General features: G+C 45.6%; 2 protein-coding genes across 2 annotated transcripts; both read right to left on the bottom strand.

Annotated features, from left to right (window-relative positions):
• Nucleotides 1-913: 913 nt before the first annotated feature.
• LOC118947700 (gastrula zinc finger protein XlCGF7.1-like) lies at nucleotides 914-14,248 on the bottom strand. The gene is made up of 2 exons (XM_036972696.1): nucleotides 13,905-14,248; nucleotides 914-1,573 (listed from the first exon to the last, which is right to left on the bottom strand). Exons 1-2 carry the CDS (start codon nucleotides 14,086-14,088, stop codon nucleotides 957-959), a joined length of 801 nt encoding a protein of 266 aa, XP_036828591.1. The 5' UTR covers nucleotides 14,089-14,248; the 3' UTR covers nucleotides 914-956.
• A 6,463-nt stretch (nucleotides 14,249-20,711) lies between these two features.
• On the bottom strand, nucleotides 20,712-22,284 carry LOC110511056 (zinc finger protein 271-like). Its single transcript, XM_036972679.1, has 2 exons — nucleotides 22,275-22,284; nucleotides 20,712-22,105 (listed from the first exon to the last, which is right to left on the bottom strand). Exons 1-2 carry the CDS (start codon nucleotides 22,282-22,284, stop codon nucleotides 20,712-20,714), a joined length of 1,404 nt encoding a protein of 467 aa, XP_036828574.1.
• Between the last annotated feature and the right edge of the window lie 761 nt (nucleotides 22,285-23,045).

Genomic DNA, 23,045 nt, shown 5'->3' with positions numbered 1-23,045 from the left:
ACATGGGGACAAAGATCGTACTTTTTGGAGAAATGTCCTCTGGTCTGATGAAACAAAAATAGAACTGTTTGGCCATAATGACCATCATTATTTTTGGAGGAAAAAGGGGGAGGCTTGCAAGCCGAAGAACACCATCCCAACTGTGAAGCACGGGGTGACAGCATCATGTTGTGTGGGTACTTTGCTGCAGGAGGGACTGTTGCACTTCACTAAATAAATGGCATCAAAGGAAGGTAAATTATATGGATATATTGAAACAGCATCTCATGACATCAGTCAGGAAGTTAAAGCTTGGTTGCAAACGGGTCTTCCAAATGGACAATGGTCCCAAGCACACTTCCAAAGTTGTGGCAAAATTAGTTAACTGGACAACAAAGTCAAGGTATTGGAGTGGCCATCACAAAGCCCTGACCTCAATCCTATAGAAAATGTGTGGGCAGAACTGAAAAAGAGTGTGCGAGCAAGGAGGCCTACAAACCTGACCCAGTTACACCATCTCTGTCAGGAGGAATGGGCCAAAATTCACCCAACTTATTGTGGGAAGCTTGTGGAAGGCTAACCAAAATGTTTGACCCAAGTTAAACAATTTAAAGGTAATGCTACCAAATACTAATTGAGTGTATGTGAACTTCTGACCCACTGGGAATGTGATGAAAGAAATAAAAGCTGAAATAAATCATTCTCTCTACTATTATTCTGACATTTCACATTCTTAAAATAAAGTGGTGATCCTAACTGACCTAAGACAGGGCATTTTAACAAGGATTTAATGTCAGGAATTATGAAAAACTGAGTTTAAATATATTTGGCTAAGGTGTATGTTAGTAAGGTTTCATATAAACAATTAGATTTATATTTTAGAGTAAGGTTTCATGTAAAAAAAATGATTTATGTGAGTAAGGTTTCATAAAAACAGTATGACTTCAAGTTGCATAAACAAAAACAGAAATTCCCAGTCAGAAACACAAGTCAGAACACAGCCTCTCTATTCTCTCATGTGATTTCAGGTCCTCTGACTGAGAAAATGTCTTTCCACATTGAGAACAGTGGAAAGGCTTCTCTCCTGAATGTGTTCTTTCATGTGATTTCAGGTGCTTTAACTGGTTAAAACTCTTCCCACATTGGGAGCAGTGGTAAGACTTCTTTCCAGAGTGTATTCTGTTATGTATTTTCAGGCTCCCTAACTGGGTGAAACTCTTGCCACACTGAGAACATTGGTAAGGCTTTTCTCCTGTGTGTATTCTCTCATGCCTTTTCATGTTAACTAACAAGGTAAAACTCTTTCCACATTGGGAACATTGGAATGGCTTCTCTCCAGTGTGTATTCTCTCATGCCTTTTCATGTTAACTAACACGGTAAAACTCTTTCCACACTGGGAACATTGGAAAGGCTTTTCTCCCGTGTGTGTCCTCTCGTGCTCTTGAAGGTTCCGTAACTTCATAAAACTCTTTCCACAATGGGAACAGTGGTGTCGTCTTGCCGGTTTGGGAGTCTCTGGTTCTGGTTTCCCTGAAGGACTCTTCCCGCTATCGGAGAATCTCTTCCTACTGGAGTGAGAATCTGGTCTCTTTCCTGCCAAATACATATTATTTTGTTAAACAAAGACCTGAATGAAACCTGAAACATGATACAACTTTATTTCTATTAGGGTTTCAAAAACCCTAATAGTAGCTTTTCACAAAAAATCCCAAGTTTTCCAGATATCCTGGTTGGGGGTAGAGGTCTTCACGGGTCCCAAAAAGTTGGACCCGTTCTGAAAGGGACCTGGGGTTCTACCACCCGGATCCTAAAGGGACCTGGGGTTCTACCACCCGGATCCGAACGGGACCTGGGGTTCTACCACCCGGATCCGAAAGGGACCTGGGGTTCTACCACCCGGATCAGAAAGGGACCTTGGGTTCTACCACCCGGATCCGAACGGGACCTGGGGTTCTACCACCCGGATCCTAAAGGGACCTGGGGTTCTACCACCCGGATCCGAACGGGACCTGGGGTTCTACCACCCGGATCCGAAAGGGACCTGGGGTTCTACCACCCGGATCCGAAAGGGACCTGGGGTTCTACCACCCGGATCCGAAAGGGACCTTGGGTTCTACCACCCGGATCCGAACGGGACCTGGGGTTCTACCACCCGGATCCTAAAGGGACCTGGGGTTCTACCACCCGGATCCTAAAGGGACCTGGGGTTCTACCACCCGGATCCGAACGGGACCTGGGGTTCTACCACCCGGATCCTAAAGGGACCTGGAGTTCTACCACCCGGATCCTAAAGGGACCTGGGGTTCTACCACCCGGATCCTAAAGGGACCTGGGGTTCTACCACCCGGATCCTAAAGGGACCTGGGGTTCTACCACCCGGATCCTAAAGGGACCTGGGGTTCTACCACCCGGATCCTAAAGGGACCTGGAGTTCTACCACCCGGATCCTAAAGGGACCCAGGGTTCTACCACCCGGATCCTAAAGGGACCTGGGGTTCTACCACCCGGATCCTAAAGGGACCTGGGGTTCTACCACCCGGATCCTAAAGGGACCTGGGGTTCTACCACCCGGATCCGAACGGGACCTGGGGTTCTACCACCCGGATCCTAAAGGGACCTGGAGTTCTACCACCCGGATCCTAAAGGGACCTGGGGTTCTACCACCCGGATCCTAAAGGGACCTGGGGTTTTACCACCCGGATCCTAAAGGGACCTTGGGTTCTACCACCCGGATCCTAAAGGGACCTGGGGTTCTACCACCCGGATCCTAAAGGGACCTGGGGTTCTATCACCCGGATCCTAAAGGGACCTGGGGTTCTACCACCCGGATCCTAAAGGGACCTGGGGAGCGGGAAGAGCGGGAGAGGGGCCGTACTAAAGCCCGGGCTACAGTAGACTAATAGCTACCATTACTAGGTTATTTATCAAATAAGATTACGTAGTACCTGTCTTGGACTAAAAACCCGGGAGAAACTAGTTAAGCTACATAGCTAAGGTTAGCTAGCTACTCTAATTCAGGCCGGGGGGGCATACGCTTTAAGATCCTACAGTTACAAACAACAACAACAACTCCAATTCAGACTATTAGGTAGCAGTCTACCTGTTGGCTCTTGGTCGTTGCAGACTATCCTTCTCCTTGACCTTTTATTCCGTCATTTTAATTCCATCTTCTATTAATTAATCCATTTTGCTGTTTGCCTACAATCCTAAGTGACTTGACCAGCCACTACTGAAGTGCTTTAGTAGAAGAAAGAGATGAACTGAACTGAACGTTGATCCTCCCCATCGGGCTTCTGTTTTCCAAACTGACTTCCTGTCCTGATTGGTTAACATGTTGTGCAGAAGGCCGTGCCACGGGAGGAAAACGCAAGGTCATGTGTCTCCTAACCTTTGCCACACAGAGAGGATCTGTAGCCTAGCGCTGCTTTGATCACTTGTGATTGGACAACAACAAGCGTCATGTGCAACGCTCCACTTTCGTGAAAAGCAAGAGCAGCAACAGAAATGATTTAAAAAATAAATAAAATGTCTCTCTCTACTGCAGAAGTCACGTTCAGATCTGTATGGGCCCTTCTCTCTCTACTGCAGAAGTCACGTTCAGATCTGTATGGGCCCTTCTCTCTCTACTGCAGAAGCCACGTTCAGATCTGTATGGGCCCTTCTGTCTCTACTGCAGAAGTCACGTTCAGATCTGTATGGGCCCTTCTCTCTCTACTGCAGAAGTCACGTTCAGATCTGTATGGGCCCTTCTCTCTCTACTGCAGAAGTCACGTTCAGATCTGTATGGGCCCTTCTCTCTCTACTCCACGTTCAGATCTGTATGGGCCCTTCTCTCTCTACTGCAGAAGTCACGTTCAGATCTGTATGGGCCCTTCTCTCTCTACTGCAGAAGTCACGTTCGGATCTGTATGGGCCCTTCTCTCTCTACTGCAGAAGTCACGTTCAGATCTGTATGGGCCCTTCTCTCTCTACTGCAGAAGTCACGTTCAGATCTGTATGGGCCCTTCTCTCTCTACTGCAGAAGTCACGTTCAGATCTGTATGGGCCCTTCTCTCTCTACTGCAGAAGTCACGTTCAGATCTGTATGGGCCCTTCTCTCTCTACTGCAGAAGTCACGTTCAGATCTGTATGGGCCCTTCTCTCTCTACTGCAGAAGTCACGTTCAGATCTGTATGGGCCCTTCTCTCTCTACTGCAGAAGCCACGTTCAGATCTGTATGGGCCCTTCTCTCTCTACTGCAGAAGTCACGTTCAGATCTGTATGGGCCCTTCTCTCTCTACTGCAGAAGACACGTTCAGAACTGTATGGGCCCTTCTCTCTCTACTGCAGAAGTCACATTCAGATCTGTATGGGCCCTTCTCTCTCTACTGCAGAAGTCACGTTCAGATCTGTATGGGCCCTTCTCTCTCTACTGCAGAAGTCACGTTCGGATCTGTATGGGCCCTTCTCTCTCTACTGCAGAAGTCACGTTCGGATCTGTATGGGCCCTTCTCTCTCTACTGCAGAAGCCACGTTCAGATCTGTATGGGCCCTTCTCTCTCTACTGCAGAAGCCATGTTCAGATCTGTATGGGCCCTTCTCTCTCTACTGCAGAAGTCATGTTCAGATCTGTATGGGCCCTTCTCTCTCTACTGCAGAGGCCACGTTCAGATCTGTATGGGCCCTTCTCTCTCTACTGCAGAGGCCACGTTCAGATCTGTATGGGCCCTTCTCTCTCTACTCCACGTTCAGATCTGTATGGGCCCTTCTCTCTCTACTCCACGTTCAGATCTGTATGGGCCCTTCTCTCTCTACTGCAGAAGCCACGTTCAGATCTGTATGGGCCCTTCTCTCTCTACTGCAGAAGTCACGTTCAGATCTGTATGGGCCCTTCTCTCTCTAATGCAGAAGTCACGTTCGGATCTGTATGGGCCCTTCACTCTCTACTGCAGAAGTCACGTTCGGATCTGTATGGGCCCTTCTCTCTCTACTGCAGAAGTCACGTTCGGATCTGTATGGGCCCTTCTCTCTCTACTGCAGAAGCCACGTTCAGATCTGTATGGGCCCATCTCTCTCTACTGCAGAAGCCACGTTCAGATCTGTATGGGCCCTTCTCTCTCTACTGCAGAAGTCATGTTCAGATCTGTATGGGCCCTTCTCTCTCTACTGCAGAAGCCACGTTCAGATCTGTATGGGCCCTTCTCTCTCTACTGCAGAGGCCACGTTCAGATCTGTATGGGCCCTTCTCTCTCTACTCCACGTTCAGATCTGTATGGGCCCTTCTCTCTCTACTCCACGTTCAGATCTGTATGGGCCCTTCTCTCTCTACTGCAGAAGCCACGTTCAGATCTGTATGGGCCCTTCTCTCTCTACTGCAGAAGTCACGTTCAGATCTGTATGGGCCCTTCTCTCTCTACTCCACGTTCAGATCTGTATGGGCCCTTCTCTCTCTACTGCAGAAGCCACGTTCAGATCTGTATGGGCCCTTCTCTCTCTACTGCAGAAGTCACGTTCAGATCTGTATGGGCCCTTCTCTCTCTACTGCAGAAGCCACGTTCAGATCTGTATGGGCCCTTCTCTCTCTACTGCAGAAGTCACGTTCAGATCTGTATGGGCCCTTCTCTCTCTACTGCAGAAGACACGTTCAGAACTGTATGGGCCCTTCTCTCTCTACTGCAGAAGTCACATTCAGATCTGTATGGGCCCTTCTCTCTCTACTGCAGAAGTCACGTTCAGATCTGTATGGGCCCTTCTCTCTCTACTGCAGAAGTCACGTTCGGATCTGTATGGGCCCTTCTCTCTCTACTGCAGAAGTCACGTTCGGATCTGTATGGGCCCTTCTCTCTCTACTGCAGAAGCCACGTTCAGATCTGTATGGGCCCTTCTCTCTCTACTGCAGAAGCCATGTTCAGATCTGTATGGGCCCTTCTCTCTCTACTGCAGAAGTCATGTTCAGATCTGTATGGGCCCTTCTCTCTCTACTGCAGAGGCCACGTTCAGATCTGTATGGGCCCTTCTCTCTCTACTGCAGAGGCCACGTTCAGATCTGTATGGGCCCTTCTCTCTCTACTCCACGTTCAGATCTGTATGGGCCCTTCTCTCTCTACTCCACGTTCAGATCTGTATGGGCCCTTCTCTCTCTACTGCAGAAGCCACGTTCAGATCTGTATGGGCCCTTCTCTCTCTACTGCAGAAGTCACGTTCAGATCTGTATGGGCCCTTCTCTCTCTAATGCAGAAGTCACGTTCGGATCTGTATGGGCCCTTCTCTCTCTACTGCAGAAGTCACGTTCGGATCTGTATGGGCCCTTCTCTCTCTACTGCAGAAGTCACGTTCGGATCTGTATGGGCCCTTCTCTCTCTACTGCAGAAGCCACGTTCAGATCTGTATGGGCCCTTCTCTCTCTACTGCAGAAGCCACGTTCAGATCTGTATGGGCCCTTCTCTCTCTACTGCAGAAGTCATGTTCAGATCTGTATGGGCCCTTCTCTCTCTACTGCAGAGGCCACGTTCAGATCTGTATGGGCCCTTCTCTCTCTACTCCACGTTCAGATCTGTATGGGCCCTTCTCTCTCTACTCCACGTTCAGATCTGTATGGGCCCTTCTCTCTCTACTGCAGAAGCCACGTTCAGATCTGTATGGGCCCTTCTCTCTCTACTGCAGAAGTCACGTTCAGATCTGTATGGGCCCTTCTCTCTCTACTCCACGTTCAGATCTGTATGGGCCCTTCTCTCTCTACTGCAGAAGCCACGTTCAGATCTGTATGGGCCCTTCTCTCTCTACTGCAGAAGTCACGTTCAGATCTGTGTGGGCCCTTCTCTCTCTACTCCACGTTCAGATCTGCATGGGCCCTTCTCTCTCTACTGCAGAAGTCACGTTCAGATCTGTATGGGCCCTTCTCTCTCTACTCCACGTTCAGATCTGTATGGGCCCTTCTCTCTCTACTGCAGAAGCCACGTTCAGATCTGTATGGGCCCTTCTCTCTCTACTGCAGAAGTCACGTTCAGATCTGTATGGGCCCTTCTCTCTCTACTGTAGAAGCCACGTTCAGATCTGTATGGGCCCTTCTCTCTCTACTGCAGAAGCCACGTTCAGATCTGTATGGGCCCTTCTCTCTCTACTGCAGAAGCCACGTTCAGATCTGTATGGGCCCTTCTCTCTCTACTGCAGAAGCCACGTTCAGATCTGTATGGGCCCTTCTCTCTCTACTGCAGAAGCCACGTTCAGATCTGTATGGACCCTTCTCTCTCTACTGCAGAAGCCACGTTCAGATCTGTATGGGCTTCTCTCTCTACTGCAGAAGCCACGATCAGATCTGTATGGGCCCTTCTCTCTCTACTGCAGAAGCCACGTTCAGATCTGTATGGGCCCTTCTTTCTCTACTGCAGAAGCCACGTTCAGATCTGTATGGGCCCTTCTCTCTCTACTGCAGAAGCCACGTTCAGATCTGTATGGGCCCTTCTCTCTCTACTGCAGAAGTCACGTTCAGATCTGTATGGGCCCTTCTCTCTCTACTCCACGTTCAGATCTGTATGGGCCCTTCTCTCTCTACTGCAGAAGCCACGTTCAGATCTGTATGGGCCCTTCTCTCTCTACTCCACGTTCAGATCTGTATGGGCCCTTCTCTCTCTACTGCAGAAGCCACGTTCAGATCTGTATGGGCCCTTCTCTCTCTACTCCACGTTCAGATCTGTATGGGCCCTTCTCTCTCTACTGCAGAAGCCACGTTCAGATCTGTATGGGCCCTTCTCTCTCTACTGCAGAAGCCACGTTCAGATCTGTATGGGCCCTTCTCTCTCTACTGCAGAAGTCACGTTCAGATCTGTATGGGCCCTTCTCTCTCTACTCCACGTTCAGATCTGTATGGGCCCTTCTCTCTCTACTGCAGAAGCCACGTTCAGATCTGTATGGGCCCTTCTCTCTCTACTGCAGAAGTCACGTTCAGATCTGTATGGGCCCTTCTCTCTCTAATGCAGAAGTCACGTTCGGATCTGTATGGGCCCTTCTCTCTCTACTGCAGAAGCCACGTTCAGATCTGTATGGGCCCTTCTCTCTCTACTGCAGAAGCCACGTTCAGATCTGTATGGGCCCTTCTCTCTCTACTGCAGAAGTCACGTTCAGATCTGTATGGGCCCTTCTCTCTCTACTGCAGAAGACACGTTCAGAACTGTATGGGCCCTTCTCTCTCTACTGCAGAAGTCACATTCAGATCTGTATGGGCCCTTCTCTCTCTACTGCAGAAGTCACGTTCAGATCTGTATGGGCCCTTCTCTCTCTACTGCAGAAGTCACGTTCGGATCTGTATGGGCCCTTCTCTCTCTACTGCAGAAGTCACGTTCGGATCTGTATGGGCCCTTCTCTCTCTACTGCAGAAGCCACGTTCAGATCTGTATGGGCCCTTCTCTATCTACTGCAGAAGCCATGTTCAGATCTGTATGGGCCCTTCTCTCTCTACTGCAGAAGTCATGTTCAGATCTGTATGGGCCCTTCTCTCTCTACTGCAGAGGCCACGTTCAGATCTGTATGGGCCCTTCTCTCTCTACTGCAGAGGCCACGTTCAGATCTGTATGGGCCCTTCTCTCTCTACTCCACGTTCAGATCTGTATGGGCCCTTCTCTCTCTACTCCACGTTCAGATCTGTATGGGCCCTTCTCTCTCTACTGCAGAAGCCACGTTCAGATCTGTATGGGCCCTTCTCTCTCTACTGCAGAAGTCACGTTCAGATCTGTATGGGCCCTTCTCTCTCTAATGCAGAAGTCACGTTCGGATCTGTATGGGCCCTTCTCTCTCTACTGCAGAAGTCACGTTCGGATCTGTATGGGCCCTTCTCTCTCTACTGCAGAAGTCACGTTCGGATCTGTATGGGCCCTTCTCTCTCTACTGCAGAAGCCACGTTCAGATCTGTATGGGCCCTTCTCTCTCTACTGCAGAAGCCACGTTCAGATCTGTATGGGCCCTTCTCTCTCTACTGCAGAAGTCATGTTCAGATCTGTATGGGCCCTTCTCTCTCTACTGCAGAGGCCACGTTCAGATCTGTATGGGCCCTTCTCTCTCTACTCCACGTTCAGATCTGTATGGGCCCTTCTCTCTCTACTCCACGTTCAGATCTGTATGGGCCCTTCTCTCTCTACTGCAGAAGCCACGTTCAGATCTGTATGGGCCCTTCTCTCTCTACTGCAGAAGTCACGTTCAGATCTGTATGGGCCCTTCTCTCTCTACTCCACGTTCAGATCTGTATGGGCCCTTCTCTCTCTACTGCAGAAGCCACGTTCAGATCTGTATGGGCCCTTCTCTCTCTACTGCAGAAGTCACGTTCAGATCTGTATGGGCCCTTCTCTCTCTACTCCACGTTCAGATCTGCATGGGCCCTTCTCTCTCTACTGCAGAAGTCACGTTCAGATCTGTATGGGCCCTTCTCTCTCTACTCCACGTTCAGATCTGTATGGGCCCTTCTCTCTCTACTGCAGAAGCCACGTTCAGATCTGTATGGGCCCTTCTCTCTCTCTACTGCAGAAGTCACGTTCAGATCTGTATGGGCCCTTCTCTCTCTACTGTAGAAGCCACGTTCAGATCTGTATGGGCCCTTCTCTCTCTACTGCAGAAGCCACGTTCAGATCTGTATGGGCCCTTCTCTCTCTACTGCAGAAGCCACGTTCAGATCTGTATGGGCCCTTCTCTCTCTACTGCAGAAGCCACGTTCAGATCTGTATGGGCCCTTCTCTCTCTACTGCAGAAGCCACGTTCAGATCTGTATGGACCCTTCTCTCTCTACTGCAGAAGCCACGTTCAGATCTGTATGGGCTTCTCTCTCTACTGCAGAAGCCACGATCAGATCTGTATGGGCCCTTCTCTCTCTACTGCAGAAGCCACGTTCAGATCTGTATGGGCCCTTCTTTCTCTACTGCAGAAGCCACGTTCAGATCTGTATGGGCCCTTCTCTCTCTACTGCAGAAGCCACGTTCAGATCTGTATGGGCCCTTCTCTCTCTACTGCAGAAGTCACGTTCAGATCTGTATGGGCCCTTCTCTCTCTACTCCACGTTCAGATCTGTATGGGCCCTTCTCTCTCTACTGCAGAAGCCACGTTCAGATCTGTATGGGCCCTTCTCTCTCTACTCCACGTTCAGATCTGTATGGGCCCTTCTCTCTCTACTGCAGAAGCCACGTTCAGATCTGTATGGGCCCTTCTCTCTCTACTCCACGTTCAGATCTGTATGGGCCCTTCTCTCTCTACTGCAGAAGCCACGTTCAGATCTGTATGGGCCCTTCTCTCTCTACTGCAGAAGCCACGTTCAGATCTGTATGGGCCCTTCTCTCTCTACTGCAGAAGTCACGTTCAGATCTGTATGGGCCCTTCTCTCTCTACTCCACGTTCAGATCTGTATGGGCCCTTCTCTCTCTACTGCAGAAGCCACGTTCAGATCTGTATGGGCCCTTCTCTCTCTACTGCAGAAGTCACGTTCAGATCTGTATGGGCCCTTCTCTCTCTAATGCAGAAGTCACGTTCGGATCTGTATGGGCCCTTCTCTCTCTACTGCAGAAGCCACGTTCAGATCTGTATGGGCCCTTCTCTCTCTACTGCAGAAGTCACGTTCAGATCTGTATGGGCCCTTCTCTCTCTACTGTAGAAGCCACGTTCAGATCTGTATGGGCCCTTCTCTCTCTACTGCAGAAGCCACGTTCAGATCTGTATGGGCCCTTCTCTCTCTACTGCAGAAGCCACGTTCAGATCTGTATGGGCCCTTCTCTCTCTACTGCAGAAGCCACGTTCAGATCTGTATGGGCCCTTCTCTCTCTACTGCAGAAGCCACGTTCAGATCTGTATGGACCCTTCTCTCTCTACTGCAGAAGCCACGTTCAGATCTGTATGGGCTTCTCTCTCTACTGCAGAAGCCACGATCAGATCTGTATGGGCCCTTCTCTCTCTACTGCAGAAGCCACGTTCAGATCTGTATGGGCCCTTCTCTCTCTACTGCAGAAGCCACGTTCAGATCTGTATGGGCCCTTCTCTCTCTACTGCAGAAGCCACGTTCAGATCTGTATGGGCCCTTCTCTCTCTACTGCAGAAGTCACGTTCAGATCTGTATGGGCCCTTCTCTCTCTACTCCACGTTCAGATCTGTATGGGCCCTTCTCTCTCTACTGCAGAAGCCACGTTCAGATCTGTATGGGCCCTTCTCTCTCTACTCCACGTTCAGATCTGTATGGGCCTTTCTCTCTCTACTCCACGTTCAGATCTGTATGGGCCCTTCCGGACCAGTCAGTTAAAATCACACCCTCAGACTGAAGTATGTTGCAAACGATAGAACAGTGGAATAATTCAGTTTGAGCCGACAGGGAGGAGGTCAGAGACCTGTCCATGTGGTGCCAGGACAACAACCTCTCCCTCAACGTGATCAAGACAAAGGAGATGATTATGGACTACAGGAAAAAGAGGACCGAGCACACCCCCATTCTCATCGATGGGGCTGCAGTGGAGCAGGTTGAGAGCTTCAAGTTCCTTGGTTTTCCACATCATCAACAAACTAACATGGTCCAAGCACACCAAGACACCTGTGAAGAGGGCACGGTAAAACCTATTCCCCCTCAGGAGACTGAAAATATTTGGCATAGGTCCTCAGATCCTCAAAAGGTCCTACAGCAGCACCAGCGAGAGCATCCTGACTGGTTGCATCACTGTCTGGTATGGCAACTGCTTGACCTCCGCCGGCAAGGAACAACAGAGGGTAGTGCGAACGGCCCAGTACATCACTGGGGCCAAGCTTCCTGCCGTCCAGGACCTCTATACTAGGTGGTGTCAGAGGAAGGCCCTAAAAAATGTCAAAGACTCCAGCCACCCTAATCATAGACTGTTCTCTCTGCTACCGCACGGCAAGCGGTACCGGAACGCCAAGTCTAGGTCCAAGAGGCTTCTAAACAGCTTCAACCCCCAAGCCCCACTATAGGTAGGGGTTATAACAGGTGGGATATCTAACAACACTATAGGTAGGGGTTATAACAGGTAGGATATCTAACAACACTATAGGTAGGTGTTATAACAGGTAGGATACCTAACAACACTATAGGTAGGTGTTATAACAGGTAGGATATCTAACAACACTATGGGTAGGTGTTATAACAGGTAGGATATCTAACAACACTATAGGTAGGTGTTATAACAGGTAGGATATCTAACAACACTATAGGTAGGTGTTATAACAGGTAGGATATCTAATAACACTATAGGTAGGTGTTATAACAGGTAGGATATCTAATAACACTATAGGTAGGTGTTATAACAGGTAGGATATCTAATAACACTATAGGTGTTATAACAGGTGCTCATGTCAAAATAGGGGGATATCCTTCTTTAAGTGGTGGGGTTGCTCTTTGCTATAACACAAACTCCAGATTGTGGCTTTATGTTAATTACATGGGGTTTATACACCCATGTTTATTGACAACCCCTATTTAACCCCTACTGCTTTCACCTATGCAATAGGTGGTCCTAGTAAATAATGAAAGTTACTAGCACAGCCACTGACGATTTTATTAACTTATTCTCATTAACGAAACGAGCCTAAAAATGATGCGGTAATGAGAAATGTGTGTTTTGGTAAAGAGAGGCCCTCAGCTTCATCTGGAAGAAATAGGAGACAGATGTTATGAGTCAGCAAACTACTGACCACATCACTAAAGCCCATTCATGCCTCCATGTTGGTAAGGTAATGGTTCTCTAAGTGTTGACCACATCACTAAAGCCCATTCATGCCTCCATGTTGGTAAGGTAATGGTTCTCTAAGTGTTGACCACATCACTAAAGCCCAACATCTCCATGTTGGTAAGGTAATGGTTCTCTAAGTGTTGACCACATCACTAAAGCCCATTCATGCCTCCATGTTGGTAAGGTAATGGTTCTCTAAGTGTTGACCACATCACTAAAGCCCATTCATGTCTCCATGTTGGTAAGGTAATGGTTCTCTAAGTGTTGACCACATCACTAAAGCCCATTCATGCCTCCATGTTGGTAAGGTAATGGTTCTCTAAGTGTTGACCACATCACTAAAGCCCATTCATGCCTCCATGTTGGTAAGGTAATGGTTCTCTAAGTGTTGACCACATCACTAAAGCCCATTCATGCCTCCATGTTGATAAGGTAATGGTTCTCTAAGTGTTGACCACATCACTAAAGCCCATTCATGCCTCCATGTTGGTAAGGTAATGGTTCTCTAAGTGTTGACCACATCACTAAAGCCCAACATCTCCATGTTGGTAAGGTAATGGTTCTCTAAGTGTTGACCACATCACTAAAGCCCATTCATGCCTCCATGTTGATAAGGTAATGGTTCTCTAAGTGTTGACCACATCACTAAAGCCCATTCATGTCTCCATGTTGGTAAGATAATGGGTCTCTAAGTGTTTACCACATCACTAAAGCCCATTCATGTCTCCATGTTGGTAAGGTAATGGGTCTCTAAGTGTTTACCACATCACTAAAGCCCATTCATGTCTCCATGTTGGTAAGGTAATGGTTCTCTAAGTGTTGACCACATCACTAAAGCCCATTCATGTCTCCATGTTGGTAAGGTAATGGGTCTCTTAAGTTTTTCCCAATCTAATCTTTTTTGTCATTTCGGTAATGTCAAGGTCAAGTGTCGTAAAGGGGGTGTTTGAGAATAAGATCCTCATTCTGAACGCATAAGTGAAAAAGGTTAACGAACTTGGGCTCATCTCAGTGCTCCTCCACTAGACGATGCATCATGGGGGAATAAAACGGAATAAAAACAAATATTGGAGTTTTTTACAGCAACTTGAACAAGTGTTACGGTAATGAGAAATATGTCCACTTACACGTTTTTATACAAATATTAGTAACTTTTAAATTTCAACACCTCGTCTTCAAACATGTGACCGAACAATCTTCAAGGACTGAAGAGTTTGTTTCCCCGTTTTTAAGACACTACTTACTGGTGTTACTCAGATCTCCCGTCTCCTCTTCCTCCTCTTTCAACGTGACAGTAATCTGCCCCTCCTCTTCCTCCTCTTTCAACGTGACAGTAATCTGCCCCTCCTCTTCTTCCTCTTTCAACGTGACAGTAATCTGCCCCTCCTCTTCTTCCTCTTTCAACGTGACAGTAATCTGCCCCTCCATCTTCACTCCAAAAACTTCTTCCTCCTCTTGTTTAACAGTAACATCCTCCTCTTTCACTCTGAAAGCTTCTTTCTCTTCTTTCACAGTAACAGCCTCCTCTTCTTTCACAGTAACAGCCTCCTCTTCTTTCACAGTAACAGCCTCCTCTTCTTTCACTGTAACAGCCTCCTCTTCTTTCACTGTAACTGCCTCCTCTTCTTTCACTGTAACAGCCTCCTCTTCTTTCACTGTAACAGCCTCCTCTTCTTTCACTCTGAAAGCTTCAATCGCTTCTTCTTTCACAGTAACAGACTCATCCTCTACTTCTTGTTTAACTGTGTCAGCCTCTTCTTCTTTCTCCGTCCAGCAGACCTCTTCTTCTTCAGCAGGAGTGGAGTAGCTTAGTGAACTCATGGTCGGGGATGTTAACTAGCTAGCTACTTAGCATTAGCGATTAGCCTAGTGCAAAACTAACTTAGCAAGCTAGCTACCTGACAAACAACGTAAATATTAACGTTACATTAAATGGGCAAACAAGTAGACACGACAGAAGTATGTTTAAAACACAGTGACTGTTTTCGATAATGTTGGATACGGAGGTGGCCGACGAACGGTTGTTACTGTTGATGAAGTGTCCCGTCCACTACATTAGACGTCACACTAGAAGTATCGCCTGAAATCTGCACATCTGCCATCTGCTGACTGGAGTGGGTAACGCGGTAGTATTTATTTTATTTTGGGGGGAGAAACATTTGTTTCATAGAAGTGTGATATTTTATGTAAACGTACAGAGACGCGTGTGTTCATGAATTAGTGCAGATTTTGTAAAGAGGGAATTTAAATACTATACTACACAACAGTAGTAGGTCTGATTACCAACAATGACGAGACATCAACAAAGCTGGGACCGAGAGACTGAAAAACAGCTTCTATCTCAAGGCCATCATACTGTTTTTTAATCAATCACTGAGCTGGTTAATACCCGTTTACTCAACCCTGCACCTTAGAGGCTGTATGTACACAGACATGGAATCACTGGTCACTTAAAAAATGTTTACATACTTTTGTACCCACCTCATATGCATATACTGTATTCTACAGTATTTTAGTCAATGCCACTCCGACATCGCTCATCCTAATATTTATATATTTCTTAATTCCATTATTTTACTTTTAGACGTGTGTGCATTGTTGTGAATCGTTAGATACTACTGCACTGTTGGAGCTAGGAACACAATCATATCGCTACACCCGCAATAACATCGGCTAAATATGTGTATGTGGCCAATACAATTGGATTTGATTTTAAAGAGCATCTGTATGAGCATTTAAGCCCTAGTTCATGCAGCGCTCTATCGCCGCACCAAACAAACAAAAATATGTAACTTTCTCTTAGGAAAGATTAGCGACAGAGTGGCCTGTCGGCTCAAACTGAATTATTCCACTGTTCTGTCGTTAGCAACATACTTCAGTCTGAGACTGACATCATTGAAGTCGATTGTTGTGACGTCTAAATGAGGGGTGTTGCAGAAAACAAAGTAATCAACGATTGGCTCATCCTCAACCAATCAGAGTAACAACGCCAGACGAACCGTCACTCCAAAACTAGACTCATTGTCTAGGTCTCCCTCTAAACCTGATTAAACTAAACTTGGGTAAATGATGCGTCTTGGCCAGAGAGATCTGGCACATACAAAATTACACCGATTGGCCAGATGGTGGCGCTATAAACAAGATATTGAAAATGTACACTTTGAAAGGTCATGCTCCCTTCACCCCGTTTTACTCAGTCAGGAAATTCGGTACAAAAATCCCTCTCCTCCACCAGTAACCACAGCCACAAAGTCAGAAGGCCCGCCTCCTCGACCAATCAGACGGATTGACCGGATGACCGGATTCATAAGTGCCATGGGATCTTTAGTGACCACAGAGTTGAGACACCAGTTTAAAGTCCAATCTTCTTCCATTTTGTTGAGGAACATTCCATTGTTAGTTAGTAATTCAACATAATTCAAGTGAAATTAGTGTTGTAAATATGTATGGTATAAATTACAGTGATCTGTCTTTGCAATTACAGTCTTCTTGTTAATTTCAGCTTCATATTTCTCTTTGGCTTTTGTTTGTCTGTTTTTCCTCTTGGTGGCATTCATACGTCTTTGTGTCAACAACTTGAAATGGAACCCCATTTAAATAGGAGCCTTTTCCTCTCCCAACTGTTGTTTTCCTGTTAAAGGTGAAAGTCAACATCTGGTGAAGGTCAACAACATGATATATTACTATTAGAATGAAAGGCTGGACATCTGGTGAAGGTCAACAACATGATATATTACTATTAGAATGAAAGGCTGGACATCTGGTGAAGGTCAACAACATGATATATTACTATTAGAATGAAAGGCTGGGCATCTGGTGAAGGTCAACAACATGATATATTACTATTAGAATGAAAGGCTGGGCATCTGGTGAAGGTCAACAACATGATATATTACTATTAGAATGAAAGGCTGGGCATCTGGTGAAGGTCAACAACATTATATATTACTATTAGAAAGAAAGGCTTGTATGGAAACCAACAGCGTTTCTCTGTCCAATAGAATAACTCCTCTGTCCAATAGAATAACTCCTCTGTCCAATAGAATAACTCCTCTGTCCAATAGAATAACTCCTCTGTCCAATAGAATAACTCCTCTGTCCAATAGAATAACTCCTCTGTGCTTGGAATGTAATCCCTTATGCCAGCGAGCTCATTTTAGATGAGGGTATTAACAGTCAGCTACTAGGCATCTACAATAAGAGCATACTACTTACCCTTTTGACCAACGTTATTGTCCTTTCGCAATGTTATGAATGTTAGAGACATTGGTCCTTCCTCAATGTTATGAATGTTAGGGGACATTGGTCCTTCCTCAATGTTATGAATGTTAGAGACATTGGTCCTTCCTCAATGTTATGAATGTTAGGGGACATTGGTCCTTCCTCAATGTTATGAATGTTAGAGACATTGGTCCTTCCTCAATGTTATGAATGTTAGGGACATTGGTCCTTTCTCAATGTTATGAATGTTAGAGACATTGGTCCTTTCTCAATGTTATGAATGTTAGGGACATTGGTCCTTCCTCAATGTTATGAATGTTAGGGGGGACATTGGTCCTTTCTCAATGTTATGAATGTTAGAGACATTGGTCCTTTCTCAATGTTATGAATGTTAGAGACATTGGTCCTTTCTCAATGTTATGAATGTTAGGGACATTGGTCCTTTCTCAATGTTGTGAATGTTAGGGGACATTGGTCCTTTCTCAATGTTATGAATGTTAGGGACATTGGTCCTTCCTCAATGTTATGAATGTTAGGGACATTGGTCCTTTCTCAATGTTATGAATGTTAGGGGACATTGGTCCTTCCTCAATGTTATGAATGTTAGAGACATTGGTCCTTTCTCAATGTTATGAATGTTAGGGACATTGGTCCTTCCTCAATGTTATGAATGTTAGGGGGGACATTGGTCCTTCCTCAATGTTATGAATGTTAGGGACATTGGTCCTTCCTCAATGTTATGAATGTTAGAGACATTGGTCCTTTCTCAATGTTATGAATGTTAGGGACATTGGTCCTTTCTCAATGTTATGAATGTTAGGGACATTGGTCCTTTCTCAATGTTATGAATGTTAGGGACATTGGTCCTTTCTCAATGTTATGAATGTTAGGGACATTGGTCCTTTCTCAATGTTATGAATGTTAGGGACATTGGTCCTTTCTCAATGTTATGAATGTTAGGGACATTGGTCCTTCCTCAATGTTATGAATGTTAGGGGACATTGGTCCTTCCTCAATGTTATGAATGTTAGGGGACATTGGTCCTTCCTCAATGTTATGAATGTTAGGGACATTGGTCCTTTCTCAATGTTGTGAATTTGAGTGACATTGCCAATTCTTGTTCCCGAATGTATTTAGATATTTGGTTCTCAAACTTGAACTCGAGATGCAGAGCATTCATTAATTATTCAGACTGCTTCACTTTTTAGTATTTGGGGAGTTTCTCCCATTCTTCTCTGCAGATCCTCTCAAGATCTGTCAGGTTGGATGGGGAGCGTTGCTGCACAGCTATTTTCAAGTCTCTCCAGAGATGTTCAATCGAGTTCAAGTCTGGGCTCTGTCTTGGCCACTCAGTGACATTCAGAGACTTGGCCCGAAGCCACACCTGCGTCGTTTTGGCTGTGTGCTTAGGGTCGTTGTTCTGTTGGAAGGGTGAACCTTCGCCCCAGTCTGAGGTCCTGAGCGCTCTGGAGCAGATTTTCATCAAGAATCTCTCTGTACTTTTCTCCGTTCATCTTTCCATCGATCATCTCCTTGACCAAGGCCCTTCTCCCCTGATTGGTCAGTTTGTCTGGGCGGCCAACTCTAGGAAGAGTCTTGGTGGTTCCAAACTCCTTCCATTTAAGAATGATAGAGGCCACTGTGTTCTTGGGGACCGTCAATGTTGCAGAAATGTTTTGTCTCCCTTCCCCAGATCTGTGCCTCGACACAATCCTGTCTCGGAGCTCTATGTTTAACCCCATGGCTTGCTTTTTGCTCTGACATGCACTGTCAACTGTTGGACCTTATATATAAAATCAAGTCCAATCAATTGAATTTACCACAGGTGGACTCCCAATGAAGTTGGAGAAACATCTCAAGGATGATCAACGGAAACAGGATGCACCGAAGGTCATTTTCGAGACTCATAGCAAAGGGTCTGAATACTTAAACAAGGTATTTCATTTTTTTTCTTCTCATTTTGAATACATTTGCAAACATTTCTAAAAACCTGTTTTTCGCTTTGTCATTATGGGGTATTGTGATGTCATTATGGGGTATTGTGATGTCATTATGGGGTATTGTGATGTCATTATGGGGTATTGTGATGTCATTATGGGGTATTGTGATGTCATTATGGGGTATTGTGTGTTGATTGATGAGCATTTTTATATATTTCTAATCCATTTTAGAATAAGGCTGTAACGTCACAAAATGTGGAAAAGGCAAGGTGTCTGAATACTTTCCAAATGTAATTTAAAAAAAATGTGTTTCGTGCAAATCGGAATACACTCCCTCATCTGATTGGTCAAGTAGACGGACCTTCTGACTTTGTGACTGTGGTAAACACAGAAAACGCTACTCTTCTGGCACCGAATGATGTGGCATCTATGGCCAAAAGTCTCTAAACAAAATGTTTTCCAGACTTGTACCTAAAATAAAATGGCTGCTATTTGACCAATAACCCTGCAGGTGGGCGTGGTCTGGCACATAAATCAGTCCAAGGATATTCGTATTGTAACAACATTTGGTACACATGTTGCAAACACGGTCAAGACTCAATATATGCAAGAACATTCATATCTACCACACGGTAGGTGATCTGTTTGACTCAGAGTGGTGAAATTTGGCACACATGCTCAGGGATATGAGTCTAGCTAACTCAAATTATATCTCAAGACACCACTGGGCTAATTTTGACGAAACTTGGGTGAATGATGTGTTTTTGCCATAGATCCAGCATTTGCTAAATTACACTGATTGGCCCAAAGGGGGCGCTGCATCATTCGTGGGGGTCAACATGTTTACTGTTGCCTTTTTTCTATTCAATTCAACTCTCCTTAAAGTCGGCATCTGAACAGTGATTGGCTAGATCTGATAGATCTAAACAGTGATTGGCTAGATCTGATAGATCTGAACAGTGATTGGCTAGATCTGATAGATCTAAACAGTGATTGGCTAGATCTGATAGATCTGAACAGTGATTGGCTAGATCTGATAGCTCTGAACAGTGATTGGCTAGATCTGATAGATCTAAACAGTGATTGGCTAGATCTGATAGATCTGAACAGTGATTGGCTAGATCTGATAGATCTGAACAGTGATTGGCTAGATCTGATAGATCTGAACAGGGATTGGCTAGATCTGATAAATCTGAACAGTGATTGGCTAGATCTGATAGATCTGAACAGTGATTGGCTAGATCTGATAGATCTGAACAGTGATTGGCTAGATCTGATAGATCTGAACAGTGCGTAAGGCAATTTCATATTAATTCAAGTAGACGAACAGATAATATTAAAATGAACAGACTAGGTCTATACTGCTCCTACATGGTGTAACAATACATCATGTAAATGTATATAATGAACAGACTAGGTCTATACTGCTCCTACATGGTGTAACAATACATCATGTAGATGTATATAATGAACAGACTAGGTCTATACTGCTCCTACACGGTGTAACAATACATCATGTATATAATGAACAGACTAGGTCTATACTGCTCCTACATGGTGTAACAATACATAATGTAGATGTACAGTGCCTTGCGAAAGTATTCGGCCCCCTTGAACTTTGCGACCTTTTGCCACATTTCAGGCTTCAAACATAAAGATATAAAACTATTTTTTTGTGAAGAGTCAACAACAAGTGGGACACAATCATGAAGTGGAACGACATTTATTGGATATTTCAAACTTTTTTAACAAATCAAAAACTGAAAAATTGGGCGTGCAAAATTATTCAGCCCCCTTAAGTTAATACTTTGTAGCACCACCTTTTGCTGTGATTACAGCTGTAAGTCGCTTGGGGTATGTCTCTATCAGTTTTGCACATCGAGAGACTGATTATTTTTTTTTCTTCTCTCCAGAGTGCATTTGCATATGACCTTTGAGGCCCGTTAACTGCCTAAAACTCATTCCACACTGAGAACAGTGGTAAGGCTTTTCTCCTGTGTGTATTCTCTCGTGTTGTTTCAGCTGTTGCGATTTTCTAAAACTCTTTCCACAGTAGGAACAGTGGTACGGCTTCTCACCTGTGTGTATTCTCTCATGCATTTTCAAGGTTTTTAACTCTGAAAAGGCAATTCCACATTTGGAGCAGTGATAAGGCTTCTCTCCAGAGTGTATTCGCTTATGACTTTTCAGACTCCCTAACTGAGTAAAACTCTTTCCACACTGGGAACAGTGGTATGGCTTTTCCCCTGTGTGTATTCTCTCGTGTAATTTCAGTCGGGAAAATGTCTTTACAAACTGAGAGCATTGGAATGGTTTTTCCCCTGTGTGTATTCTCTCATGCATTTTCAAGACGTTTAACCTTGTAAAACTCTTTCCACACTGGGAACAGTGGTGCGGCTTTTCCCCTGTGTGTATTCTCTCGTGTAATTTCAGGTCCCCTGGTCGGGAAAATGTCTTTACACACTGAGAGCATTGGAATGGTTTTCCCCATGTGTGTATTCTCTTATGAACTTTAAGTTCTGTTGACGCAATAAATCTCTTACCACACTGAGAGCATTGGAATGGTTTTTCCCATGTGTGTCGTCTCTCATGCATTTTCAAGACTTTTAACCTTGTAAAACTCTTTCCACACTGGGAACAGTGGTACGGCTTTTCCCCTGTGTGTATTCTCTCGTGCATTTTCAGGTCCCCTGGCCGGGAAAATGTCTTTACACACTGGGAGCATTGGAATGGTTTTTCCCCTGTGTGTATTCTCTCATGCATTTTCAAGACATTTAATGTTGAAAAACTCTTTCCACACTGGGAACACTGGTACGGCTTTTCCCCTGTGTGTATTCTCTTATGAACTTTCAGTTCTGTTGACTCAACAAATCTCTTACCACACTGAGAGCATTGGTAAGGCTTATCTCCTGTGTGTCGTCTCTCATGCGATTTTAGGTTACATAAATGAGTAAAACTCTTTGCACAGTGAGAGCAGTTGTACGGCTTTTCCCCTGTGTGTATTCTCTTATGAACTTTCAGTTCTGTTGACTCAAAAAATCTCTTACCACACTGAGAGCATTGGTAAGGCTTATCTCCTGTGTGTCGTCTCTCATGCGATTTTAGCTTACATAAATGAGTAAAACTCTTTGCACAGTGAGAGCAGTTGTAAGACTTCTTCTCTGCGTGTGTTCTCTTGTGGTTTTTAAGATTTCCTAAATGGTTAAAACTCTTTCCACACTGGGAACAGTGGTGTCGTCTCACTGGTTCAGACGTCTCTGGTTCCTCTGAGTCGGGTCTCTCTTCTGCCAAAGATAAAAAGAGTGGTTAAAACAGGGAGACCTGAATGAAATCTCCACAGACATTTTAGTCATTTATCAGACCCTCTTATCCAGAGAGACTTACAGGCAAGTGCTCTTCCTCACTACGTGTCATCCTTCTACAGTAGAATGTCCATACAGGGGAATTCCTCACTATGTGTCATCCTTCTACAGTAGAATGTCCATACAGGGGGATTCCTCACTACGTGTCATCCTTCTACAGTAGAATGTCCATACAGGGGAAATCCTCACTACGTGTCATCCTTCTACAGTAGAATGTCCATACAGGGGAATTCCTCACTACGTGTCATCCTTCTACAGTAGAATGTCCATACAGGGGGATTCCTCACTATGTGTCATCCTTATACAGTAGAATGTCCATACAGGGGGATTCCTCACTACGTGTCATCCTTCTACAGTAGAATGTCCATACAGGGGGATTCCTCACTACGTGTCATCCATCTACAGTACAGGGGGATTCTACAGTTTAGCTGGACCCCAGGAAGAGTAGGGGCCTGAGGGAACACACTTAATGTGTTGTAGATATGCCTTAGTTTAGCTGGACCCCAGGAAGAGTAGGGGCCTGAGGGAACACACTTAATGTGTTGTAGATATGCCTTAGTTTAGCTGGACCCCAGGAAGAGTAGGGGCCTGAGGGAACACACTTAATGTGTTGTAGATATGCCTTAGTTTAGCTGGACCCCAGGAAGAGTAGGGGCCTGAGGGAACACACTTAATGTGTTGTAGATATGCCTTAGTTTTCCTGGACCCCAGGAAGAGTAGGGGCCTGAGGGAACACACTTAATGTGTTGTAGATATGCCTTAGTTTAGCTGGACCCCAGGAAGAGTAGGGGCCTGAGGGAACACAATGTGTTGTAGATATGCCTTAGTTTAGCTGGACCCCAGGAAGAGTAGGGGCCTGAGG

This window comes from Oncorhynchus mykiss, unplaced genomic scaffold, assembly GCF_013265735.2.
Source record: "Oncorhynchus mykiss isolate Arlee unplaced genomic scaffold, USDA_OmykA_1.1 un_scaffold_189, whole genome shotgun sequence".
Classification (NCBI taxonomy): domain Eukaryota; kingdom Metazoa; phylum Chordata; class Actinopteri; order Salmoniformes; family Salmonidae; genus Oncorhynchus; species Oncorhynchus mykiss.
Note: the sequence above shows the minus strand (reverse complement) of the source record. Positions and strands in the feature narration are given on the sequence as shown.